We start from the raw sequence: 23,400 nt of genomic DNA, 5'->3' as shown, positions 1-23,400 counted from the left end.
CTCTGTCAGCAACATTGTTTCAGTGTGACGCCTTGCACTGCTAGGACCACCCTTCCATTGAAATGCATGTGTTATTCTGCGTCATAAGAGAACGGAGCATGGAGGGAGGGGTTCTCACTTGCACCAAAGTTTCATTCTATGGTTGGTTTTGTTTTGTTTTGTTTTGCTTTATACTAATGAATTGTTCACCAATCCACCGGAATAGTGAGGGTCTACTTTTTCCACCACTTAAATAAGTCTATCATTCTTGTATTTTTATAGGTTTCTGATACAGAGTGACTTGACTGGTTCAAAGTATCCTATTGCAGAATACAATAAATCCTGGTTCCTCTGTTGTTGTTACCTCATACCAATGGTGGGGCCAGAGGGGTGATAACCTGACCCAAAGCAGTATTTGTCTATGACAATGTTTAAAGTGTTTTCTTCTAATTATCATTGATGGTATTTAGTTTTGGTCTGGTCCCGCTGGTCTTTATATAATGAAAATAACACCTCTCTGGTGTGCATTTTTGCATGTAGGTTGTTTTGCTTGTTGAAAGACACAATACACTTTACTGCATTAAATGAATTTCCGGTTTCGAATTCTTTGCCTGTGTGGGGCGTGTGAGGGGGATAGGGACAAACAAAAAAGGAAAAAGATGACTTATGGGCCTCTGTAACTAGTAGGATAGGTTAGACTCCATGAGCAGCAAGATTCAGAAATGTGCATATGTCCGGGATGTTAAAAAATTAAATAAGTTTCGAAAAGTTGTAACAATTAGCTTCAGACCACACAAATACAAATCACAGCCGTCTGGCGCCTATCTACTACCAGTACATTCTAAAAATCACGAATTCTTTTTTTTGTTATTGTTTATTGTGAATTATATACATAAAATAATGTTTTCAAAGTAAGAAAGCATACCAGCAAAAAAAAACACAATATCAATCAATATCTAAGATCTGTTAAAGACACCATCATTACAATTCATTTAGTATCTTATTCAGTGCAGTCGTAATTGATAAAAATATTAACAATTAAAAATATACGCAAACAAATTAAGAAAACAGATCTTTGAAGAAACGTAGTGCTGCTAATGTCCAACAATTACTGCCAGATGTCATTATTAGCTGCCATACACATCCAACAGAAGGAATTTAAAAATCACGGCGAAGAGGTTCAAAGTGCAAAATGCAACAATCTTTCAAGGACTCACACTGCAGTAGCACATGCAAAATAGTTTCAACAAAGGTTGCAGAATTGAAAAATCTACAAGTTCTATGCCTGCGCTCCACTCCCTCCCGAGCTCCTAAAATGTCTTTTGTAGGGAGTAATTTAAACGCAAGCGCAGAAGTTAATATTTGCATGAAAAACATAAACAAATAAGATGGCAAAACCCCAAACAGTTTAATGTTAAAGGCATGGTCTTGTAAAAATTTGTATTGTCCCTACGGGTCGGCCATGTTTTTTTAAGCCTAAGTGGCTCGATTTTAGAAAACTTTCCTACGGACCTTACCCGAGTTTTCGTCCATTAAACGCACACGAAAACAAGCACCAGGGAGCCGCCATTTTCTGATAATCCTATCTTTTCCCCGATCGCCCTGGCTGACCTGCTTTTGCGGCACTAAATCAATTCCCCCGCCCCTGAGCCTGTCATCAGCAGACTCGTACCGCCCATTTCCCAACGCCAAACCACGTCTCGTGTCAACATTCGCTGCGCTTCAGCTAATGACGTGTCGCCATGGAAATGGCAGGACGCCTCTTTCCTCAATAAGTATAAACAGACCGTTTCTCAACACACAGCAGCAGATTTTCGATTCCATTCCTCTCTCTGTGTTACTTTGAGTATTCTGTGACTCGTTTCAGTGCTCTGGTCAGCTACCTTCGCCGCTTGTAGCCCGTGTGAAGAGATACCAGTACCACCGCTATAAATTATTTTAGTTTGTTTAACACACAATGGCTACAATAATGCCCTGCATGTACGAGCCCGAGTATACCGAGGAGGAACTACTGGAAAGGGAAGCACGCGAAAACGATGGGGATTCGGACGGCAGTTGGCAGGACGAATCAACAGATGAAGAGCCTGGGCCTAGTCGAATGGACGGCGTCTCCACCTGGTGCACATGCAATCGGTGTGAGCTAATGCCAACTGAGGACGAGAACTGCTGCTGCCGAGAAAACTCGGGATGCCTGGCCTACATTTCAGAAGGCGAGCCACGACCGCAATGCATCACCGAGCTGCCAGACTTCAGGGCAGCCTGCCTCACACGGGCCGTGTTGAGAATAATGATGGTGCTTATGCACGAACTTCGCGCAACTGTTCGTCCTCGTAATCCGAGTAACGAGTAAGTATACTCTGCTTGTCATGCCACTCCTGTTTCATGTTCTTCTACTATATCCAAAATTACATCTACATATCATTGTAACACATGTAAGTCGTTCAATAGTGTGCATTGACTAGATAGCATATGTCCGTGCAGAATGCCATTAGTTACAAGAATTGTCATTGACAACAAACGTTTATTAAACTTATCTTGGTCATTTAAAAACAGTTTGTTTCATTCCTTTTCACAGGTGGTACAGGCTGGTGGCCTATCGTTCCTTTACATGGTGGCTCCACGGGAGGCTTGGACACCGCGTTCGAAGAGTGATACCCGCCTGTGACGTTCGTGCCATTAGAGAAACGTTCCCGAGTGACAGCGGTCAGTACAGGGGATTTTCTCTCGCTGTGCTGCAACCTGACCTGTATAATCTTTAAAGTCTTGTATTTTTGTGTCATGAAAATAAGATACAAAATAAAACACCACATATATTTTAACAACGTTTGTTTCGATTTTTTAAATGAATCAAGTGTGTCTCCATTCAAGGATGGACATCAGACATCTGTGCTCCGAATGGGTGAAGGTCTGGTCGCTGTGAAGCAGGGTGGTCACTATCTATCTAAGCTAACATAACATATTCTCGATAATGCATGCACTAAATAACACTTGTTCAAAGTTTTTCAGTAGGTTATGTCTCTATAAAAGTCACACATATATCTATACTAACAATTACCATTGGATTATACAGGCCTTAGGGTCTTGACCACTATAATACACCGGTTGAAGTGTGGGTCTGTGCTCACAAGAATCTCCGGTATGTGGCATTTGTTATTGATAAGCAACGATATACTATCATTGATATAAAGGCAATATACTATATATTGATATAAAGGCGGTTCGCGCCAGTGGATGAGCGCTGGCATGAGGGGCTGTCAGGGGCGCGAAAGGCCAAGGTGCCAAACTACATGTACACTTCAAAAGGTGTCCTACGGCAAGGGGCCATCGGTCACATGGCCTCCTTAGACCCCGTGTCTCCAGCCAGGCCTCCCCTTGAAGCAGGCCGCCCCCCTGCAATCCACATAAGTGTGTCTCCATCCATTCAGCAGTCTTCCTGTGCCTTATCTGCACGCCCCAGAGCCATCCATCCCACCCCCCTGTATCAAAGGCGGTTCGCGCCGGTGGATGCGCGCTGGCAAGGGGGGCTGTGACGGGCGCAAACGGCCAAGGTGCCAAACTACATGTACACTTCAAAAGGTGTCCCACGCCAAGGGCCATTGTTCACATGGTCTCCTCAGACCCCGTGTCTCCAGGCAGGCCTCCCCTGAGGCAGGCCGCCCCCCTGCAATCCACATAAGTGTGTCTCCATTCAGCAGTCTTCCTGTGCCTTATCTGCACGCCCCAGGCCCATCCATCCCACCCCCCTGTTTCAAAGGCGGTTCGCGCCGGTGGATGCGCGCTGGCATGGGGGGCTGTCAGGGGCGCGAAAGGCCAAGGTGCCAAACTACATGTACACTTCAAAAGGTGTCCCACGTCGAGGGGCCATCGGTCACATGGCCTCCTCAGACCCCGTGTCTCCAGGCAGGCCTCCCCTGAGGCAGGCCGCCCCCTAATACCACGACATACATACGTCATTCATTCACAAACACACCCCAGTTTCTAATACTTTAAAAACCACTCGATATGTCTCATGAGAACATCTTTGTGCTTTGCAAGTCAACTCCTGAACGTGCTACCTGGGAACCACTGAGATCTATGCTAATCTGCTCGTCGTCGTGCTATCCGTGAACTTCTGTGACTGCTTCGAGCATACCCATCAGTGCACTACCTGTGGCCATCCACCTATTCTCCCGCAACATACTGCTCTGCTTGCTGAATCCAACTGTTTGTTGGTCAAGGTAAGACCATGTATCCTCGTCATATTTCGCAGATTTTTAAATTTCTATCTATTTGCGAGTAGAGTACCCAATAGTGCTATGTTCATTGGTCTCATTGCTATGGACTTGAATTTCCATTGCTAAGCTATCAATAGATCTATTTATTTTTATCTGTGTCAATTGTCATCGAATTGCATCCTTCGGGGGTCCAGTCTATGATGTAAGCATGTTTCCTTCTCGTGCAATACAGAACATCCAAGGGATGAGTCACATGTTCAGTTTTCAGTCACATCATTTATACATTTCTGCAATTTATGCAAATACTAAGCTGCACATAATGAGCTGGTATAGTTCCTGCGACCAAAACAAGCCTTGCATTGATCATTGTATGATTCATTTACTTTTGTATCAAATCTTTATTCTTGAAGATTGTATAATAATGTCGATATTTACTTTTCAGATTTCTCAACAATGCCTGCCTGTTCAATTAGCGGTTTCCCTTCGAAGACCCATGCGAAATCTGAAGGCACTACAATGCATGTATTCCCGAAAACTGTTGATCGAATAAGAGAATGGGTCAGACATTGCGGATATCCACTGGATGAGCTGGAAAGTAGAGTCCAACAAGTCTTACAGGACAAGAGGGGTGATCGATACCGCATCTGCAGCCGGCACTTTTCCTTGGACATGTACACAACATCTTGGGTAACAAAGAAGAATAAACGGCGAACGACACGGAAATTGCTCGAAAACGCTATTCCCACTCTATTCGTCCACATTCCGCCACCGGTGAGTCAAGTGTCCAGATTTAGCTTTAGGCCTTGGGGTAGTGTGTAGGTATCCGAACGGATTAATTGATATTGTAGGTGTTCTATCCCTTGTAATAATTTCGATATTGATATGATTGTATAGTTTTTTGAATAATGACATTTACCAATATATTCTTTTTCGATTTCATAACCCACAAACGCAATGTATATATATGGGAACAGGGAACTGTGCTGTATTGAGCATTTTACAAGTATTCTGTCGCCTTACATGGCTATTTTTAATATTGGCATTTCATTATCAATCATTAATTTACCTTTACAACTTCTTGACTATCCCTTGAATCTGAAGCAAGAACATTCTACATCCTTGACGTGGTCGCAGTTATCAACCACTTCTAACGCATATCAGGTAATCTTACTAGGCTAATCCGCTACAGACCTGTTTTATGCATGTCAAGTAATATTTTTATTTTATCGTGTAATCATTTTACCGAATGTTTGGTTAGTGCTTTCCAATTGATATACACCTAAGTTATCGTCCACTGGTGTTTGTTTTCGGTTATAATTAGTGTTATCCATACTAATGCAAGTACTGTCTTTCAGGGAGATGCTGAAGCATCCGCCACATCTACAACATTTCTAGATGTTCTTCAACAGCAGGAGGTATGGATACTGACAGCTCCATCGAGCGTCATCATCAGAGCTGGAATTCTTGTCGTTTGATTGTTCTACACAATGTTTCATTCGTGGTTAGCCGTTGATATGTACCTGTGCTGTCGACCCCAGCTGTGTGTTATGTTTTCACTATTGTAATCCTCACTAATGCAAGTACTATGTTTCAGGCAGTTGATGGAGCGTCAACCCCTGCACTTGATGCAGAGCCTGACATTCAAGTCATTCCAGGGGAAGTGGAAGCGGGACCATGCGTATACGAATCGGCGCAACAGCTTTCGGAAGTGCACACTACATTTGCAACATCCATAGATATTCTTCAGCAGCACGAGGTATGGATAATGACAGCTCCATCATGCGTGATCATATAACGTGATTCCATTTGCTATACTTTCTTCCCTATTAACGCAAGTGCTGTGTTTCAGGGAGACGACGAAGCTTCCACTACAATCACAACATCCAATTTAGATGATGCAAATGTAAATAAATCGGAGAAATAAGTCGATGAAATGTGATCATATTTAGATTTTCCTTGATTCTTTTGGACAATGCATCATTTGCGGTTATCTCTTTATATGTACCTGTGCATTCGACCCCAAGTGTGTGTTATGTTTCCAATATTGAAAACCATACTAATCCAAGTACTGTGTTTCAGGGAGACGACGGAGCTTCCACCACAATCACAACATCTCATTTAGATGATGCAGATGTAAAGGAATTGTTGAAATAAGTCGATGAAATGTGATCATATTTGGATTTTCCTTGATTCTTTTGGACAATGCATCATTTGTGGTTATCTCTTTATATGTACCTGTGCCGTCGACCCCAAGTGTGTGTTGTGTTTCCAATATTGAAAAGCATACTAGTGCAAGTACTGTGTTTCAGGGAGATGCGGATGCCTCCTCTCCAATACAACCATTCATGGCAGTCTATGCAGAGCCAGAGGTATGGATACTGACAGTTCCATCGAAATAGATCATCACTGGTCGAATACTTGTCGTTTGATTGTTGCACACAATGTTTAAATCGTGTTTGGCTATTGAGATGTACCTGTGTGTTCGTCCTCACGTGTGTTTTATGCTAACAATATTTTGATACATAGTAATGAAAGTACTATGTTTCAGGGAGACGATGGAGCCTCATTCCGTGCTGTCTATGCGGATACAGAAAATATAGTCGTTGCAGCGCAAGAGGAAGGGAGGACATGCGGAAACGGATCGGAGCTACAGCATGCAGATGTGGAAGGTCGAGTCAAAAAAGTTGCAAAGAAAAAAAAACAATAAAAGGTTAGTTACAAACAGTTCATAACTTTAAAAAAATGTTTGTGCTGGGGACTATTTTGTTTTTTTTCCAGTCAATTCTACTACACTCCATCTTGTGTTTAAACTGAACATCCCTTTTCCAATCTCTCCTCCAGTTACCCGTGGGTGTCAGAACTATACACACACAGACAGTGAAGCGAATGAGAGATGTGGCTTGCCAGACCGTGTACACTATGGAGGAACTATTAATTGAGGCGAGGCGTGTTCAGGCTCAAGATGCTCATGTCCAATGGCCAGAACATGAATTAACTGTGTTTGGAGACTACAGCAAAGTTGCATCGGACCATAGCTACAGTGCGACCGCACCACCACAAGAAGATGTTATTGAATGTATTGAAGATAGCTCTGAAGTAGTTGCAGATCAATTTACGCAATCTACACCCGCCAAAAATTTGCCACCAAAAAACCTGTTGACATTGTTGTGTTCTCCCATCAATGTTGAAGTAATAGATGTTGAAATGACAGAGAATGAACCAGCCGCAGCATCCATAGACGCATCAGAACTTGATATCAGCGATATTACTTTCCAATGTGTTGAAATCTCCACAAAGTCAAAGGCCGAAACAACGTTGACGCAGGATGACAGTCTAATGAAAGAGAGCAAATACATTGTATTCGACAGTTGTTTGATGGAAATTATAAGTATGCTGAAATGTGTGCATTCCATTAGAGGGAAAGTATGTGGGAAGCCATTGATTAATGTGACTCGTCAAATAAAAGGCAGTAACGTCAAAATAAATGCCGCCTGTAGATTAAATCATAGGTTCTCATGGTCTGCACAACCGATGCTGGGGAAACTGCCAGCAGGCAATCTACTGTGTGCAGATGCAACACTTTTTAGTGGCTCTAGTTTTAGAAAGTTAGAGGCTTTCTTTCAGTTTGTGGGACTCCATTTCATTTCTAAAGCGCTGTACTACATATACCAACGTGATTATCTGTTTCCGGCCATTAGTGATGCTTGGAAAATTGAACAATTGTCTCTAGCAAGTACATTTGAAGGCAAACGATTCAGGCTAGCCGGCGATGGACAGTGCGACAGCCCTGGATTTTCTGCCAAGTACTGCACCTACCACTTTCAGGACATGGATAGTAAGAAAATTGTGAGTTCGGTGGTCGTGCAGGTAACACAATGTACATCCTCAGTGGCCATGGAGAAACTAGGTTTTTTAAAATCAGTGGAATATCTACAATCGAGGGGAATGCACATCGACCTCATAGCCACCGATAGACACGTTTCAATTGCCAAGACAATGAGAGAGCAGTTCCCACATATTAAACATCAATTTGACGTATGGCATCTTGCTAAATCAATCAATAAGAAAATCTCGACTGCAGGGAAAAAAAAGGTTTTGAAAGTATTTTGCAGTGGTCACATTCTATCACCAACCATCTTTGGTGGAGCTCAAAAACTTGTGAGGGGTCAGTGGAAATACTACTTGAAAAATGGCGGTCACTGATGCACCACTGTACCAACGTTCACCGCTGGACAGCAAATGAACATTTCCACCAATGTGAACATGGCCCTTTCTCCCCAGAGGAGGCACGGAAGAAGAAGTGGTTGATTCCATCTTCACCGACACACAAAGCCATTGAGAAGATTGTTTTCGACAAAACTCTATCAAGAGATTTGAGAGGACTGACAGAATTCTGTCACACAGGAGATTTGGAGGTGTTCCACAATATGTGCCTAAAGTACAGGCCAAACCGCTTGCATTTTAGCTTTCGGGGCAAAAAACATCGCACTCTACTAGCGGTCTTGGCCCATAACAGCAATGGCGGACGTAAACAATATAGGACTAGGGGTAAAGTAAGGATGCCTCGCTACACTAAGGTGTTTTCAAAACGAAGTAAGCAATGGGTGATCAAACCAGTCTATGATGAAATGCAGTTCGACTTTGTGAAAGGCCTTATTGTTGTTGTGTTAGAGAAGCACAGATATGGAATTTTGGACGTTTCTGTGCAGAGCAGTGATCCATTGCCACCGAACATTGCGACTGTGCCATGCCCACCCGAAACACAGCTGATTGTGAAGTACAAATCCCGGTTTAAATAATTGCAATACGATTGTCTTTTTGTAAATAAATGTTATTGTACAGTGTACCTGTAAACCTAACCCCTACCTTCACCATCATGGGTGGCGAACAAGCTGGGTGTCATCTTTGAATTCTCTCTATTCACCTCACATATGTGTATGTATATATTTTTCTCATGTCTCATCTCATGTAAATGTAAATGCTGCGCACTGTAAACGGAGGGGAGGCTTGCGTATTGCAAATAATAAAACAAGCAAACAAACAATAAATCTCACTTTTAACTCAACTCCTATGGTACTTTATACTTTCCCTGACCTTCCGCCAAAAATTAAATGTCTCAATTTGGGCTGCAAAGCTCTCAGACAACCGGGACAAAATTGGGGCACTTAGAACGCGCCAGCCAAGCGGGCCGTGGCATGTGGGAGAGAAGCCAGTTCGCATTTCACATTGAGGCGCACTCCATAGACGGATTCTAAACTTCAAGTTCTCACAGATGCCTATACTACGTGATGTTGCAAATAAAGAATGCGAAGGACAGTGCCCAGATGAGGCCCACAAGTCGCACTGGCAGTATAAGGGTCTATTGTTTTTTTACCTTGAGACAGGGACCATGCCGAAAGAACTACATTTGAAGGGAGTGCGCAATAACGTAAGAGACGATAAGGAAGAAAATTCAGAAACTAGACCGAGTTTCATTTTAGGTCAGTATACGAAAAATCGTTGTCAAGAGCACGGTCCGTTTTACAGACTGCATTACAAAGAGACACAATGGAAATTTCAAATATAATGTAAGTAAATCTTTACACGCTTTTATACCGGAATGAAGATTTAATGAATGGATGCATGAATAAATGAATGAATGAAGAGCTAGGAAAAGCAAGTAAAACTGTTCGTAGTGGGCACATGGGCATGCAGGTCCACTGGTCTCACCGATCTCGGTCCTTGGCCCAGCCACTTTTCCCTGCACTACGGGACTGTCTCTGTATCCTTCAGCCCCTTCTCCCGGCATTTACCTTGCACTTGCCACCAGCTGGCCCTATTATTTAATTTGTACTCAACTAACCATGTACAGCCCTTCCCCATGCGCGATCAGAAAGACACCTGGCCTAGTAGGATCGTTGTCTGTCTGCCCTTGTTCCCCACCTGCCTCGTCACGCCTAGAAACACTTGAGTATAGGCGCTTACAAATGCCATATCATATATCATATCATTCCTCACGCATGTAGACTAACTGTCGTTTATCATTGTGTGTTGGCCTCGATTTATCTCGTTACTTTTCGCATTGATTTTAGAGACGAACATACTCCATTGAACTATCCTTGCAAGCAAATAGTTTCTAATCGGCCGTAATAAATAAAATGAGTAATATTAATGAAGTTCGGCTAGCGAGACTAATTATCATTTTTTTGTTTTCATAACAGGTATTTGATCCCATTCTGCCACTGCCATCTGTTTGAGACACCGGCAGATGGATTCTTCAGCAGACACCTGCAGCTTCGTGTCAACAACTGGAGCACGATCACCATATTATGGGACGATCGCCAAGGGCCCACATGCCCTTACGCTGTACTAGTGGCTAGAAGCAACATAACAACCTTTAGGCTGGACTAGTGTCTAGTTGATGGAACAGCCTTGCGGTTCACCGTGCTTCCAAAGAGATTCTTTTTACGAAAATGAACACCCTGTGTACCATAAAGGAACAGCGCGTGACTCAAGATGAAACGGAACAGTTATTGCGGATACAGATAAAAGAAAATAAATGGCTTCCGGAGTTCATATGGCAATTGCTGAATATTCTCTAAACATTTAATGTCAAATAAATGTACTTTAGCAAATGTACCGCGTTGCTGTTTCATTTTAAAGTACAGTTTCATATTCCGAATTGTGGCGCGCTGTGTTGTGAGTTGATCTGTGTTGGCTTCCGGGTTCTGTGTGGAGTCGCGCAGAAGACGACTGGGCGAGTTTGCCTACGCAGCACAGTAACGTCACGGGGAGAGGCGGGGAATATGAATGTTTTGATAATGTCAGGCTCAGGGGCGGGGGAATTAATTTAGTGCCGCAAAAGCAGGTCAGCCAGGGCGATCGGGGAAAAGATAGGATTATCAGAAAATGGCAGCTCCCCGGTGCTTGTTTTCGCGTGCGTTTAATGGACGAAAACTCGGGTAAGGTCCATATGAAAGTTTTCTAAAATCAAGCCACTTAGGCTTAAAAAAACATGGCCGACCCGTAGGGACAATAAACATTTTTACTAGACCATGCCTTTAAGGAGTAATCCCCAAAATAGCTTGAAGCTGCAAATCTATTTTATGGTAATGATCCAATCCCACTCCAACAGTTTCTTTTTGGCAAGATGAGGAGTTACCTGTTGGAGTGGGAGGTCCCCATCGCATTTTACCATAACATTGATACAAGGAGATACCCATCTATTAAATGAAGAACACGTTTTCCACTCCATCAGCTGTCTCAGTTCTCACCACAAGGAGGGCTCATCCCCTGACATTATTTTCCAAAATAAACAAATTTGCTTCCATTCCACATGCACAGCCACTGACAGAAGGCGCCACTCGTAGCGCAAAACGGCAGCACGGACCCCTTGTGGCAGTTTCAACACCCTTTGCCAAAACTTTCCTTCAAGTTTGGCCCAATTCTCACTCGGGTAGAATAACACAGTTTCTGGTCCATACACCACCACTGGGAGCACCTTTTTGTTCTAAAATTCAAAAACCGGTGCCATTGAGAAATAACCAAACTTTGTATTAATTAGGGAAGCTTTAGCAGCAAGTGATGAGTAAGGAGATCCGTACAACTGAGTCCCTCGGATAAACAGAAACCCAGGTAAACGAAGTTAGCAACTTACTCTAGCATTGACTTCTCCAAAGAACACCTGTAGTTAGAAAAATGTCGCCTAGTCCCAGATCTAAACTGGAGAACCATCGATTTACCAATATTAATTACAAGTTTATTGAGTCTCTTATACTCTGACAGGTCCGCAAGTTGTCTTTGCCAACCAATCAGAGTATAACCCAGGAGAGCAAGATCATCTGCTTACAAAAGATATTTAACTCTGTTAGCTGCCATAGAAGGAGTAAAGCATTGTGTATTTTTAAAAGCATCAGAAATGTCATAGATAAAAAGGTTAAAAAGAAGGGTTGCTAACACGCATCCTTGTTTCACGCCACGTGAGCTCTGAATCTCACTTGAGAGAGCCCCCATAGTATTCAATCTAACCCGGACTGATGCACTGGAGTGGAGAGCAATAATCCTACTTTCAATGGCCACCGGACAACCCCAGTTAAAAAGGTTCCACCACAGAAGGCCTCTGTCGACACTGTTGAAAGCCATTGAAAAATCAATAAAAGGTATAAAAACCGGCTTCGACTTTGTCCTGGCATTATGTTTCCAAGGATTCAAAACAAATCCATTTGCATTGGTCCCTGCACCCTTCAGAAAGCCTGTTTGGTAGATATGAAGCCTCCATGCCCCTTTGGCCCATGCCAGCAGATCGAAGCAAACATTTTAGAGGGCACGTCGAAGAGGGCGATCGGCTGATAATTTGGTGGGTCGTTTCTCAATCCCTTTTTGAAGATAGGGACCAAAATCGTGGTCAGCCACAAGCCAGGCAGCTTTTTATCCTCCAGGATCCTCCCACAAATTTCTAACAGCAAACTAGCCCAGAAACATGGGTTCCCCTTCAGCACCATAATGCAAAGCCCATCGAGTCTGGAGCCCCTAAAGTGGAACTACGGCTAATAAGACCCATAAGGTCTGCATGATCTACACTCAGGCACCATGGCTCACAAAAAGGGAGCCCACAGGAAACCCCTTTTCACATGGGCCACCGAATATATCAAAGTATAATGAACAACCCACATAGATGCTGTAATAGGGTTTACCTGGGACTTAGTTTGGGTGTCAGAATTAATGACACTCCAAAAGGAACGAAAATCCTTTGTCAATATTATACTAAGCATCCTTTGAGCATCCTTTAATTGCAGGGTGTGCCTGTATTTTCATAACCAACTTCCATAGACAAGTCTAAGACGTCTGCACTCAGTTCTATCAGTAGGAGGACTGTAACGCAGAACTTCGCGTAGTTGTCTTTTCCAATTCTGAATCACAGGGTCGTAGACGTGTCTATGGACCGGCCAAAGTGTTCCGGCAGGGCTGCAAAACTGCATTCAGCAGAATCACATAAGGCACTTTGTTTAACAAAACAAATCAACATTACCCAACAATTCCACCAAAGCATTGTTAAAAGACCTAATAATATGATCATTCCATGCCAGGCAATTGCCGCCGGCATTTAACCCCAAATCCAATGGAAAGCAACTTGTTACCAAGCCCCAACCCCGCACTCTCCAAATCAAATAGAGAGGTAAATGGTCACTCATAGTCTTAGACTTTATATCCAGAGACACTCAATATGTAAACATGTGCTGGGAGACAAAGATATTATCTAAAACAGTCCGCTGCCAATCTCTTACCGAGGTGTGATGTGGAGTCTCATCTCCTATTACATTACCATTTACAATGCTCAGGTCCCATATGTCCATCAAGGACATGAAGGCCACCCCTCTCCTCCTCACAGCGGATTCTGGCTTGCACTCCATATCACCAGTCAACCCATAAATACACAGGGCATTCAAGTCCCCAAAAATAATGATTGAAATTTAATTTCTCGACGTCTGCCAACTAAACAAAATCTCTTCTATCGTTTTGAACAGTGCTTGCTTATTAATTTTGGCCACATTCCAGTACATTTTTCTTAATAGAGTATATGTGAGGTCCGGCGACTCACTACAGGTCCACAACTGCATAAAAGCATTTAGTTGGGAGAATATGGTAGGACATATCCGTCCTTATTCCATATAGCAGGCCTGAAGCTGTAGGCAGGATTTAACAAAAGAGCAAAGACATCCAGTACAGGTGGTTCCTGGAGTCATGTTTCCTGGAGGAAAAAAATATCAGCGCCTGTCATATTGACACTACAGTGTTGGAATAAATGAGCAAAGCCCCTCGTGAACCAAGAGATCACTTTACGCTCTCTACTGGGGGGGTTAGGGGCGCCCTGAATCTGCTACCCGTGAGAGGTTGGTCTTGATGCCATAGATGCGGGCAACCAACTCCAGTCCAGGTTATCATTTCCACCGGTTCAACCTACCTCAGAACTAAACACTCGCTCCTCCTGTCATTTCCCAAAAAACAGCACCCCTAATAGATGACATCAATGGGCAGGCAGGGGGATGCAGGGGGATGCATATTAAGCACTCCTTCTAACCCCACCAATCCAGAACTCTGCCCTTCCCAGGCTTCCGTCGTAGGTCTGATACCGTTAACTCAGTCCCACCACAATCAATAGGACCAGCCCCATTTTGGTGAGTCTTGGCCACATCAACCACTGTTTCGGCCAATTGAACAGTATCAGAATGATGCACGAAGTGTCCCCAAACTCAGAGGAGGGGCCCGGGGAAGAAATAGCTTTCTCAAAAAGGCACAGCAACCCCTAGAATTTTGTTTTTCCCAGCCTTTTTATTTTTTGTTTTTTTGCTTTCAACTACCACCTCCCCTCTCTCCTTTTTTTTCTTTTTTTCTCCTGCTGGAAGATACGGAACTCATCCCTTGCGTTACTGCTGATAGCTTCCTTCTCCTCAATTACATCCATGTCAACAATCACCCTGTCTGCCACCAGTCCTCCGCCACCAGCAGAACACTTGAACTAGGAGGGGAAGTCACACGAAGGGATGAGCCGTGGGCCATAAAAAAACATTGGTTACCAATGGAAAAGCACAGAGGATTGAGAAGTCCTCGACAACAATAGTCGCTGGTGTTTCACCACAACCATAAATATCATTATTAGTGCAATTCACACTCACAGACTGAGCTACCGACCTGGCAGCATTACAAAAGGAATTTACATTCTGTCTGTAAACCCAGAACAATGATGGTTACATAGGTTTACACCCCCCCCCATTTATGTAACCTTCGATATTAGCAAATCTGTCATTTAAACAGTTGAAGGCAAGTGCCTGCTGCACAAGAACCCTGACAACTCTTTCATTGGAATTAATCAGGCCTCTTAAGGCCAAATTTAAATGTTGGCCCCATTTTTTGACCAAACCGACAGCAAAATCATGACATCGGGCCAAAAACCGGGATGGTATCCACACGATACCAAAATCCAGGGACAGGGTTTTTAAACTTAAAAAAGTACTGGGACCGCAGGAGAGAGGCGCAAATACCCAGACAGTCCCGGCAAAACCGGGACGTCTGGTCACTCTACTCCATGTAGACCCGGTACTACTAGGGGAGCAGTGGCAGTGACGCACGAGTCAGTAAAATTAATAGAATCATTGGAAGCCATAGCAGCAGGACAAATAAGGTCAGGATCAAGGACCGTCCAACCGCGCCTTCAAAAGCAATGTTCTCTATAGATTCAAGACCCTGCAAAGTTTTACAAGAAGATTGAAAGGAAAGGGGTGGAGTAGAAGTGTGAAAACGGACCACGTTCCGTGATGGCAAAACAGGAGGGGCAGATACATCAGAGCGCCCGGCTGCTGTTTCAGGACACAAATTGGTCACTGTCAACTCAGACACAGCTTTTGAAGGTAAAAATGGTAAACACAAGGAAAGGGGTTTACGGCTGCCTTTAAGCCTGTGGCTTTTCAGAGAGCGGATAGCTTCATAACCGCACCCGTTGCCTTTCTCTGCCGAATCCACCACTACAGCCGCCACATCTGGACCCTTCAGTGAAGAGCTCTCCTTACCTCCATGATTGGAGACGAGGGCAGAGGAATGCATCCTTCCCAAAGGCACTCAGAGTGGTCGTTAGATACCAAAAGAACCCTTTACTATTACGGGGTGTACATATAAGACTCAAATACACCATACCTCGCCGCACTCAACTAACTGGCAAACTGGCTCTTCACACTGACGCACACCACATGCGCTATGTGCTATTCCTTAATGTTTTAGGTCGGGCGGAGTGAGGCCAGTGTAGAAAATTAATACAGACTCTCGAACTCCAAAATCCAATGTAGAACAACTGCAACAGTGTTTCCTGGCAAACTGGCTCTTCAAACTGCCACGCACCGCCTCTTTGTTTATTTAAATTACTAGAATTGCATATTCAAGAATCTGGTAAAAAAATGCATCCCCCCACCTTACGGATGGCTTCCAATCTTCTAATCCAACACATCATTGAATTCTACCTATGTACGTACCTCACCAGTACTCAATAGGATTGGCTTAGGCTCATGGCAATCCTTGGTTTCATTTGAGGGGGTTCTGAGAAGCGCATCACGGATTGCGTCCCAAAAGGGGTCTCCTTCAGTCGATCCTGTTGGTTCAAAAGTTCCATTAGAGTTTCTAACAAAACATTTATGATAGAAAATAGAAACACATATAATAAATACAATGGCCCTCATTACGACCCTGGCGGAAATCGCGGTGCTAAAAGCACCACGGAGCACGGCGGAAAGCTGCCGATAGCGCCATGGAGGTTGGCGGATTTTCCGCCCCATGCCGACCTTGGCGGGGCGGTAAATCCCCATTCCCCATTTTACCCTTCCCCATTCCCATTTTTGCCCCATAGGGTATAATGGGAGTGGGGAAGGCGTTAATTGCGCCACCGCAAAATACGGTGGCGTAATCAACATCAAGGTCCCGTAGCGCCATGGATTTCTCCGCCCGGAAAAACCAGGCGGAAAACGTTCCATGGCGCTACGGGAACTCGTAGTAGGGCGGACGGGTCCGCCGCGATTAACGCTGGCGTAAACCCACTCCGCCAGGGTCGTAATGAGGGCCAATGCATTTTTTCTAGAAAAAAAGTGAGCCATTTTCAAATAAATAATTAATAAAAGGTTTTTTTGTTTTTTTTAAAGGGCATAATCACATTTGACAAGCATAAACCAGTCCTACCCAAATCATAAAATCACTTGTGAATTGATGATCCATCACTATAACTTGTGGGCACCGAACTAATCAATTTCAACATTCGTAGTACATCTGGGAGCACTCCTAAAAGATATGATCCGGTTTCAAACAATAGGAGAAAACACAAGTTCCATCCGTAGTCACGCCTTTTCCATTATCCTGTCAGCCCTGTCTTTTAACAGAGACTAGTTAAATCTCAGTTTTGTAAATATTCATTTTACAAACGGGTGTATAATTTGGGTCTGAGTAGCGTGCCGCTCTGAATCATGTTTATGTCTATTTGCTAGATGTCATTTATCGGTTTAACAAGGCCATTTATTTAATATTCTGACGTAAACGTTACTCACTGCATGTTATCCTTGATCCTTTCTTATAAACAGGCATAAGAATCATGAAATAGTGCTGCACAACGGTGATGCAGCCACTTCCCCAGTTTACCGACGATTTTGGAATTCTGCAGAAAAATTTGAAATTCTGCATCTTGCAGATCTGTTCCCAGCTTACAATATCAAACAAATGAATGTATCACCTTGCTTCATTTGTGTTAACATTGTATTGCATTTAAATTCAGCAATTCCACATGTGCATGATCACCCATTCAATCATGACTGGTGACAATGGCATTGGAAGCATTAACTCCCAGCCAGCCCAATCCTAGCCATAGGCTTATGGTCCAATGAAATCAGGGGCTCGGCCAAAGTGGTTCTTATGATGGGTCTGTTTTTCCTGTATCAAGCCCCCTCCTTTCTCCCTCTGCTTTTCTCTCCTCCACTAGAGCAGCCTATCTGTTCCATGCAACCTTAGCCAGGAAGCAGGACCACATTTCCTCAAATGACCTGACCTTCCCTTCTCTTTTCTTTATTACCCTCTCCATCATGAACCCATTCTTCCTTTGTGGGAGGCATGGGTGATATCCATGCCTTTAGCATTAATTTCCTGGCCATCGCTGTGGCCCTGAATAGTCCACATTATTTCAGGAGCATCAGGTCATGCAGAAGATTATCATCACTTGAAGTGGGTGTTGCAAAGTCATAGCCTATATGTAATCCCAGCCCCTTACTCAGAGATTCAGCCCGCCTCCTCCATCCCCAGAAGGCGCCAATCTTGCTACACTCCCATAGTATGTGTTTCTGGGACCCACCCCTCGGGTGGCATCTCCACCAGGCATCAGTGACTCTCATTCATTGCTCTTGATGCGTTCTTTCTGGTGTCCACAGCCCACTAGTCAGTATCTTTAAATGCCTGGTCTTGTCGCTCCAGTGCAAAGAAGTTAGTCTGATGATTTTGCAAATGTCATGTTATCTCGCCTCATCCATCTCAGACCCCAGTGTTGATGGCCGCTCGGGCAGCAGTTCTTGATTCCCTGCTTCAATCCTTGTAAGAAGACATGCATTGCCGAAGCTTTGTGTTTCTGTCCTCTCATCTGCTACGCGTCAATCATCGGCTTGGCATCCAAGCTCCCCTTGCTTCTTTTAGCCAGGCACTGCCCCAATTGAGGGGAATTCTCCATTGCCAGCCACTACTCGCCTTGCCACGAGTGCCCAGTCAGTACCCTATCCACTTCATAAAGATGTCCATTTTATAAAGATGTATACACAAATCTAAATGTCTAGCAGAGTCATTTATAAATACCTTGGATTTTCTATGTGACTTGCTTTGCTAGTTTAATTTTCAATTGTTGCATCAATGGTTGTACAAACATGTATTTGCATTTACTAATATCAGTGACCCCGTGAAGAGGGATGAAAACACTGCCTCAGTGAGGTCCTCCTCTCTGAGCAGGGATAGGGAATGGAAATCTTGGTCTCGAGAACTTTAGAAAGCATTTCTTTGCTCAAGCAATGCATGCCTTTATGACTAGGCAATAAAGTGCTGGATTCAAGGTTTATATCAGTTATATCCGCTGGCAATTGCTGTGGCCAGTTCCACGGTGGATCATTTTTTTACCTTGCTCTGCCAAAGCAGAAGGAAAAGAAATATGAAAAATTAGCCTCAGTCACACCTCGAAGGGAGCTTATCCAGACCAAACTGCTAGGTCACATCTCTTCTGCACAGGACCACAAGTAAGCCCAGACAGCGTTCCACCTTGATGGGCCTCATCGTTGGCATGTTGATTGGGTCGTCAGAAACAGGGAACTTGTACTCAAATCTGGCCCTATCCATGAAAATTAGGGAGACTTTTGCACACCGAAAGAAGTCATCATGGAACGCTATGAAATAATCCCAACCACTGACATCTGCTCAGCACAGGTTTCCATTCCATCCTCTTCAGTCCTGTGAGGACCCACTGCTTGCTCGGACATTCACAAGAAGTTACTAGTGTTCAGCTATTATTTTTGTTACGACTTTGCATTTACAATGTCTTGACCTAAAACACATTTAACCATTATCTGGTTTATCTTCTGTGTGTGTTCAAAGGTTTAGTGTGAATCCTAGATATTAAAGTGTGTAACAGAAGCTGAGCACATTACTAGAAATGTCGAATCGACCCTAGGCTGTAACATGATATGATATGATAGGTTATTTATAACGTGTTTAATACCCAGAGGTTTCTAAGCGCAGACCCGGGGAATCGAACCTGTGTTGCTGCATGTCATCTTGTTTCCAAGGCGAGCATGTTGCCCCTGAGCTATCCTCCCGAGACATAAAACAATACGTTAATGCCTGAACCCTGATGGTTCAACTCGGAGAAATTGAACAGATCTAACTGCCATGAATCCAACTGAGTTGAATAGAAGTTTTAAGGACGCGCCCTACAAATCATGAACAAGAAAATATAAAATAAAAGCAGAGATGGGGAGCAGGGTAGAGAAGCAGCAGCTGCGAGAAGCCTGGAAACTGGGAATGAGGAGAAAACTCCTGACGTTTGCGCACATGAGATATTAGGGATATACAAGCAGCTGAGGAAACACTTGCTGAACCCCTAAACCTGGCTCACACGACGAGAGGCTGAAGGAGCTACCCTCTGAACCCCTAAACCTGGCCACCAGGCTGAGTGGATTTGAACCCCAAAGGCACTATTAACTCTGAAAGCATTGGGGACATTGAAAGCATTTGGGCATGAAATGTTGTGACCCTTGAGTGCACTCCAAACCCCAAAAAGTACTGTATACCCGGAAACTGATTTGAACCCCAAAAGCACAGTGAACCTCGAAAAGCTTTGTGGACCTGAAAGCGGAGTAAACTCCAAAAGTGAGGTAAACCCCAAAAAGCATGGTGGAGCCTGAAAGTATTGTGTATCCAGAAAGCGCTGTGAACACTAAAAGGACTTTGAATTCCAAAAACAATTAACCTCAAAAGTAAAGTGAACCCCAAAAGGGCTTTGAATGTCAAAAGCATTGTGGTCCCCAAAAGCACAGTGAACCTAAAAAGTGCTGTGGATCCTGAAAGTGTTCGTAACCTCAAATGCTCTTTGAACCCCGAAAGCACTGTGGCATTCTACCCCAAACGATTTTGAAACAGGTTGAGGTCTAGCTTCTGAGTGACTGCAATCTTGGCAAGGGATCTACAGCTTGATGGCTGGGCTCTGGGATACACACTTGTTTCCTTAGGAAGGCCTGCCAAGTGCATTTCTGCTGAGGGGCTTGCTCAGGTTTCAGCTCCCTCCCCTCCTCCCTTCTATCATACTTTTAGGGATGTGTTTGGAGGTGTGCATCGGTTGTGCAGCCAGCAGATTCTAGGGATGTGCCACTTAAGGTTACAGGTAACCCTATTTCTTTTGAATGTTTGTCTTCACGGCGCTGGTTCGTGATGCACCATCACATTGGACACCATTTAGAGTTATTTTCCACCGAATTTACACCAGTGAAAATGACTTTATTTGAGGTTTGCATGTCTTGGCTTTAACAGGGCTCAAGTCGAATGTACACACGCGTGGACAGAGTCCATCCACTTTTTTCAGAGGGTGGACTCAGTCCCCCCCCCAGCTAAAATGGGAAACACTGAATGTTCTTTTCCAATTTATGAAATAAAGCCAACCTCAGGGGTCGAACCTGAAGACGTCAGATTTACAGGGCAGACACTTCACCACTGCACTATATAAGCTGATGAAAAATAACAGAAAAATAAAGGTGAAATGTCTCACTTCAGTACTGCAAATTCCAGGGAAAACATTTTCAGGCCGATTCATGGAAATAATGTGCGCTGAAAAAATGGTGCACGCGTGCGAAAACATGCGATTCGCAGTGAAATAGCGAAAATCGCAGTGCAAGTGCGATTAACGCACAGAAAACATTGCACATCAATTCATGGAAGCCCGTGCACGCGCAAAATATGGGATGTGCGCTGAAAAAGTGCGCGGCGCACGCTGGCGCACGCTGGCGCACAGGTCATCAAACGCCGTGCGATAAGGCCACAGCGAATTCGCACATAGCGCGGCACACATAACAAAAGTAGGCGTAACACGGGGCGTCACACGCAGAATGGGGAACAACTCGTGAAAATGTGGGCGTCATGGGGGAAGTACAGGAGGCAAGTGCGCAGAACGCCCACATGCTCGCCTGCAACACGTATTCATGGAATCGAATAGGGAAAAACAGCGCACGGCCAAAGACGCGCACAGGCCCATACATGTCCACCACACGAAAGCAGGCGGTAGCGTCCCTGCGCAGGAATAAAATGTGCGCCAGAGAAGGCCTGGGGGAGAGTGTGCGTGTATTTCAGGGGTGCGCGAGAAGTTTCACACGCGATCGGGCCTGGGGGAGCGTGTGCGTGTATTCCAGAGGTGCGCGAGAAGTTCCACACGCGATTTGCCTGGGCGCGTGTATTTCAGGGGTGCGCGAGAAGTTTCACACGCGATTGGCCTGGGTGCGTGTATTTCAGAGGTGCGCGAGAAGTTCCACACGCGATTGGCCTGGGCGCGTGTATTTCAGGGGTGTGTGAGAAGTTTCACACGCGAATGGCCTGGGCACGTGTTTTTCAGGGGTGCGCGAGAAGTTTCACACGGGAATGGCCTGGGCGCGTGTATTTCAGAGGTGCGCGAGAAGTTTCACACGCGAATGGCCTGGGCGCGTGTATTTCAGGGGCTCGCGGGTGTTTACACACGCGATCGTGCCTGGGGGAGCGTGTGAGTGTATCTCAGAGGTGCGCGAGAAGTTCCACACGCGATTGGCCTGGGCACGTGTATTTCAGGGGTGCGCGAGAAGTTTCACACGCGATTGGCCTGGGCGCGTGTATTCCAGGGGTGCGCGAGAAGTTTCACACGCTATTGGCCTGGGCGTGTGTATTTCAGAGGTGCGTGAGAAGTTCCACACGCGATTTGCCTGTGCGCGTGTATTCCAGGGGTGCGCGAGAAGTTCCACACGCGATTGGCCTGGGCGCGTGTATTTCAGGGGTGCGCAAGAAGTTTCACACGCGATTGGCCTGTGCGCGTGTATTCCAGGGGTGTGCGAGAAGTTTCACACGCGATTGGCCTGGGCGCGTGTATTTCAGGGGTGTGTGAGAAGTTTCATACGCGAATGGCCTGGGCGCGTGTTTTTCAGGGGTGCGCGAGAAGTTTCACACGCGAATGGCCTGGGCGCGTGTATTTCAGGGGCTCGCGGGTGTTTACACACGCGATCGTGCCTGGGGGAGCGTGTGAGTGTATTTCAGAGGTGCGTGAGAAGTTCCACACGCGATTGGCCTGGGCACGTGTATTTCAGGGGTGCGCGAGAAGTTTCACACGCGATTGGCCTGGGCGCGTGTATTACAGGGGTGCGCGAGAAGTTTCACACGCGATTGGCCTGGGCGTGTGTATTTCAGAGGTGCGCGAGAAGTTCCACACACGATTGGCCTGGGGGAGCGTGTATTTCAGGGACTTGCGGGTGTTTACACACGCGATCGTGCCTGGGGGAGCGTGTGCGTGTATCTCAGAGGTGTGCGAGAAGTTCCACACGTGATTGGCCTGGGCGCCTGTATTTCAGGGGTGCGCGAGAAGTTTCACACGCGATTGGCCTGGGCGCGTGTATCTCAGAGGTGCGTGAGAAGTTTCACATGCGATCGGGCCTGGGGGAGCGTGTGCGTGTATTCCAGAGGTGCGCGAGAAGTTCCACACGCGATTGGCCTGTGTACGCGATTCCATTGGATCAAAGGCCCTGACAGCGCAGGCACGTCTGTGACGTGACACGCGCGGGCGTGTCCCTGTACCCGGGGGAATGTTACAAGACCAAAAACTGCACGTCCGAGTGTCAGCCCGCGTAATTGGAGGATAGTGCCTCAGTGCGTATACGCGGAAGTGACGTTGGACGTGTGGTGCGGTTTAAAAGGTGCGTGTAGTACGTCATTTCCTTGTACGTTCTTCCCATGGAGAGCGAGTGGGTGAAATCTGTACTTCTTGTCGGTTCACACGCGATTTACTTCACAGCGTTTCTAGTTCGTACTCCCTGTTACCTCTGTCAGTATTTTTCTGATTTTCTCTTCGACCTGTTTCCTCAAACAGCGTTGACTTCTCCTTTTGTCCTGTCTCCTCAGACAGTGTACAATTCTTCTTTTGGCGGGGGTGTTGCCAACGCGCACACGC

The 23,400-nt window shown here is 45.1% G+C and overlaps 1 protein-coding gene across 1 annotated transcript in view; it reads right to left on the bottom strand.

Annotated features, from left to right (window-relative positions):
• ASAH2 (N-acylsphingosine amidohydrolase 2) overlaps window positions 1-23,400 on the bottom strand; it is a 475,375-nt gene that overhangs the window by 266,479 nt on the left and 185,496 nt on the right. The window contains exon 12 of the mRNA XM_069612073.1: window positions 16,193-16,308. Within this exon, the coding sequence (XP_069468174.1) occupies window positions 16,193-16,308 (116 nt within the window). The remainder of the gene's footprint in view (window positions 1-16,192; window positions 16,309-23,400) is intronic.

Source organism: Ambystoma mexicanum, chromosome 8, assembly GCF_040938575.1.
Source record: "Ambystoma mexicanum isolate Mex_15411 chromosome 8, UKY_AmexF1_1, whole genome shotgun sequence".
In the NCBI taxonomy this organism is placed as follows: Eukaryota; Metazoa; Chordata; class Amphibia; order Caudata; family Ambystomatidae; genus Ambystoma; species Ambystoma mexicanum.
The sequence above is the reverse complement of the archived record's forward strand: the minus strand, read 5'-3'. Positions and strand labels throughout refer to the sequence as shown.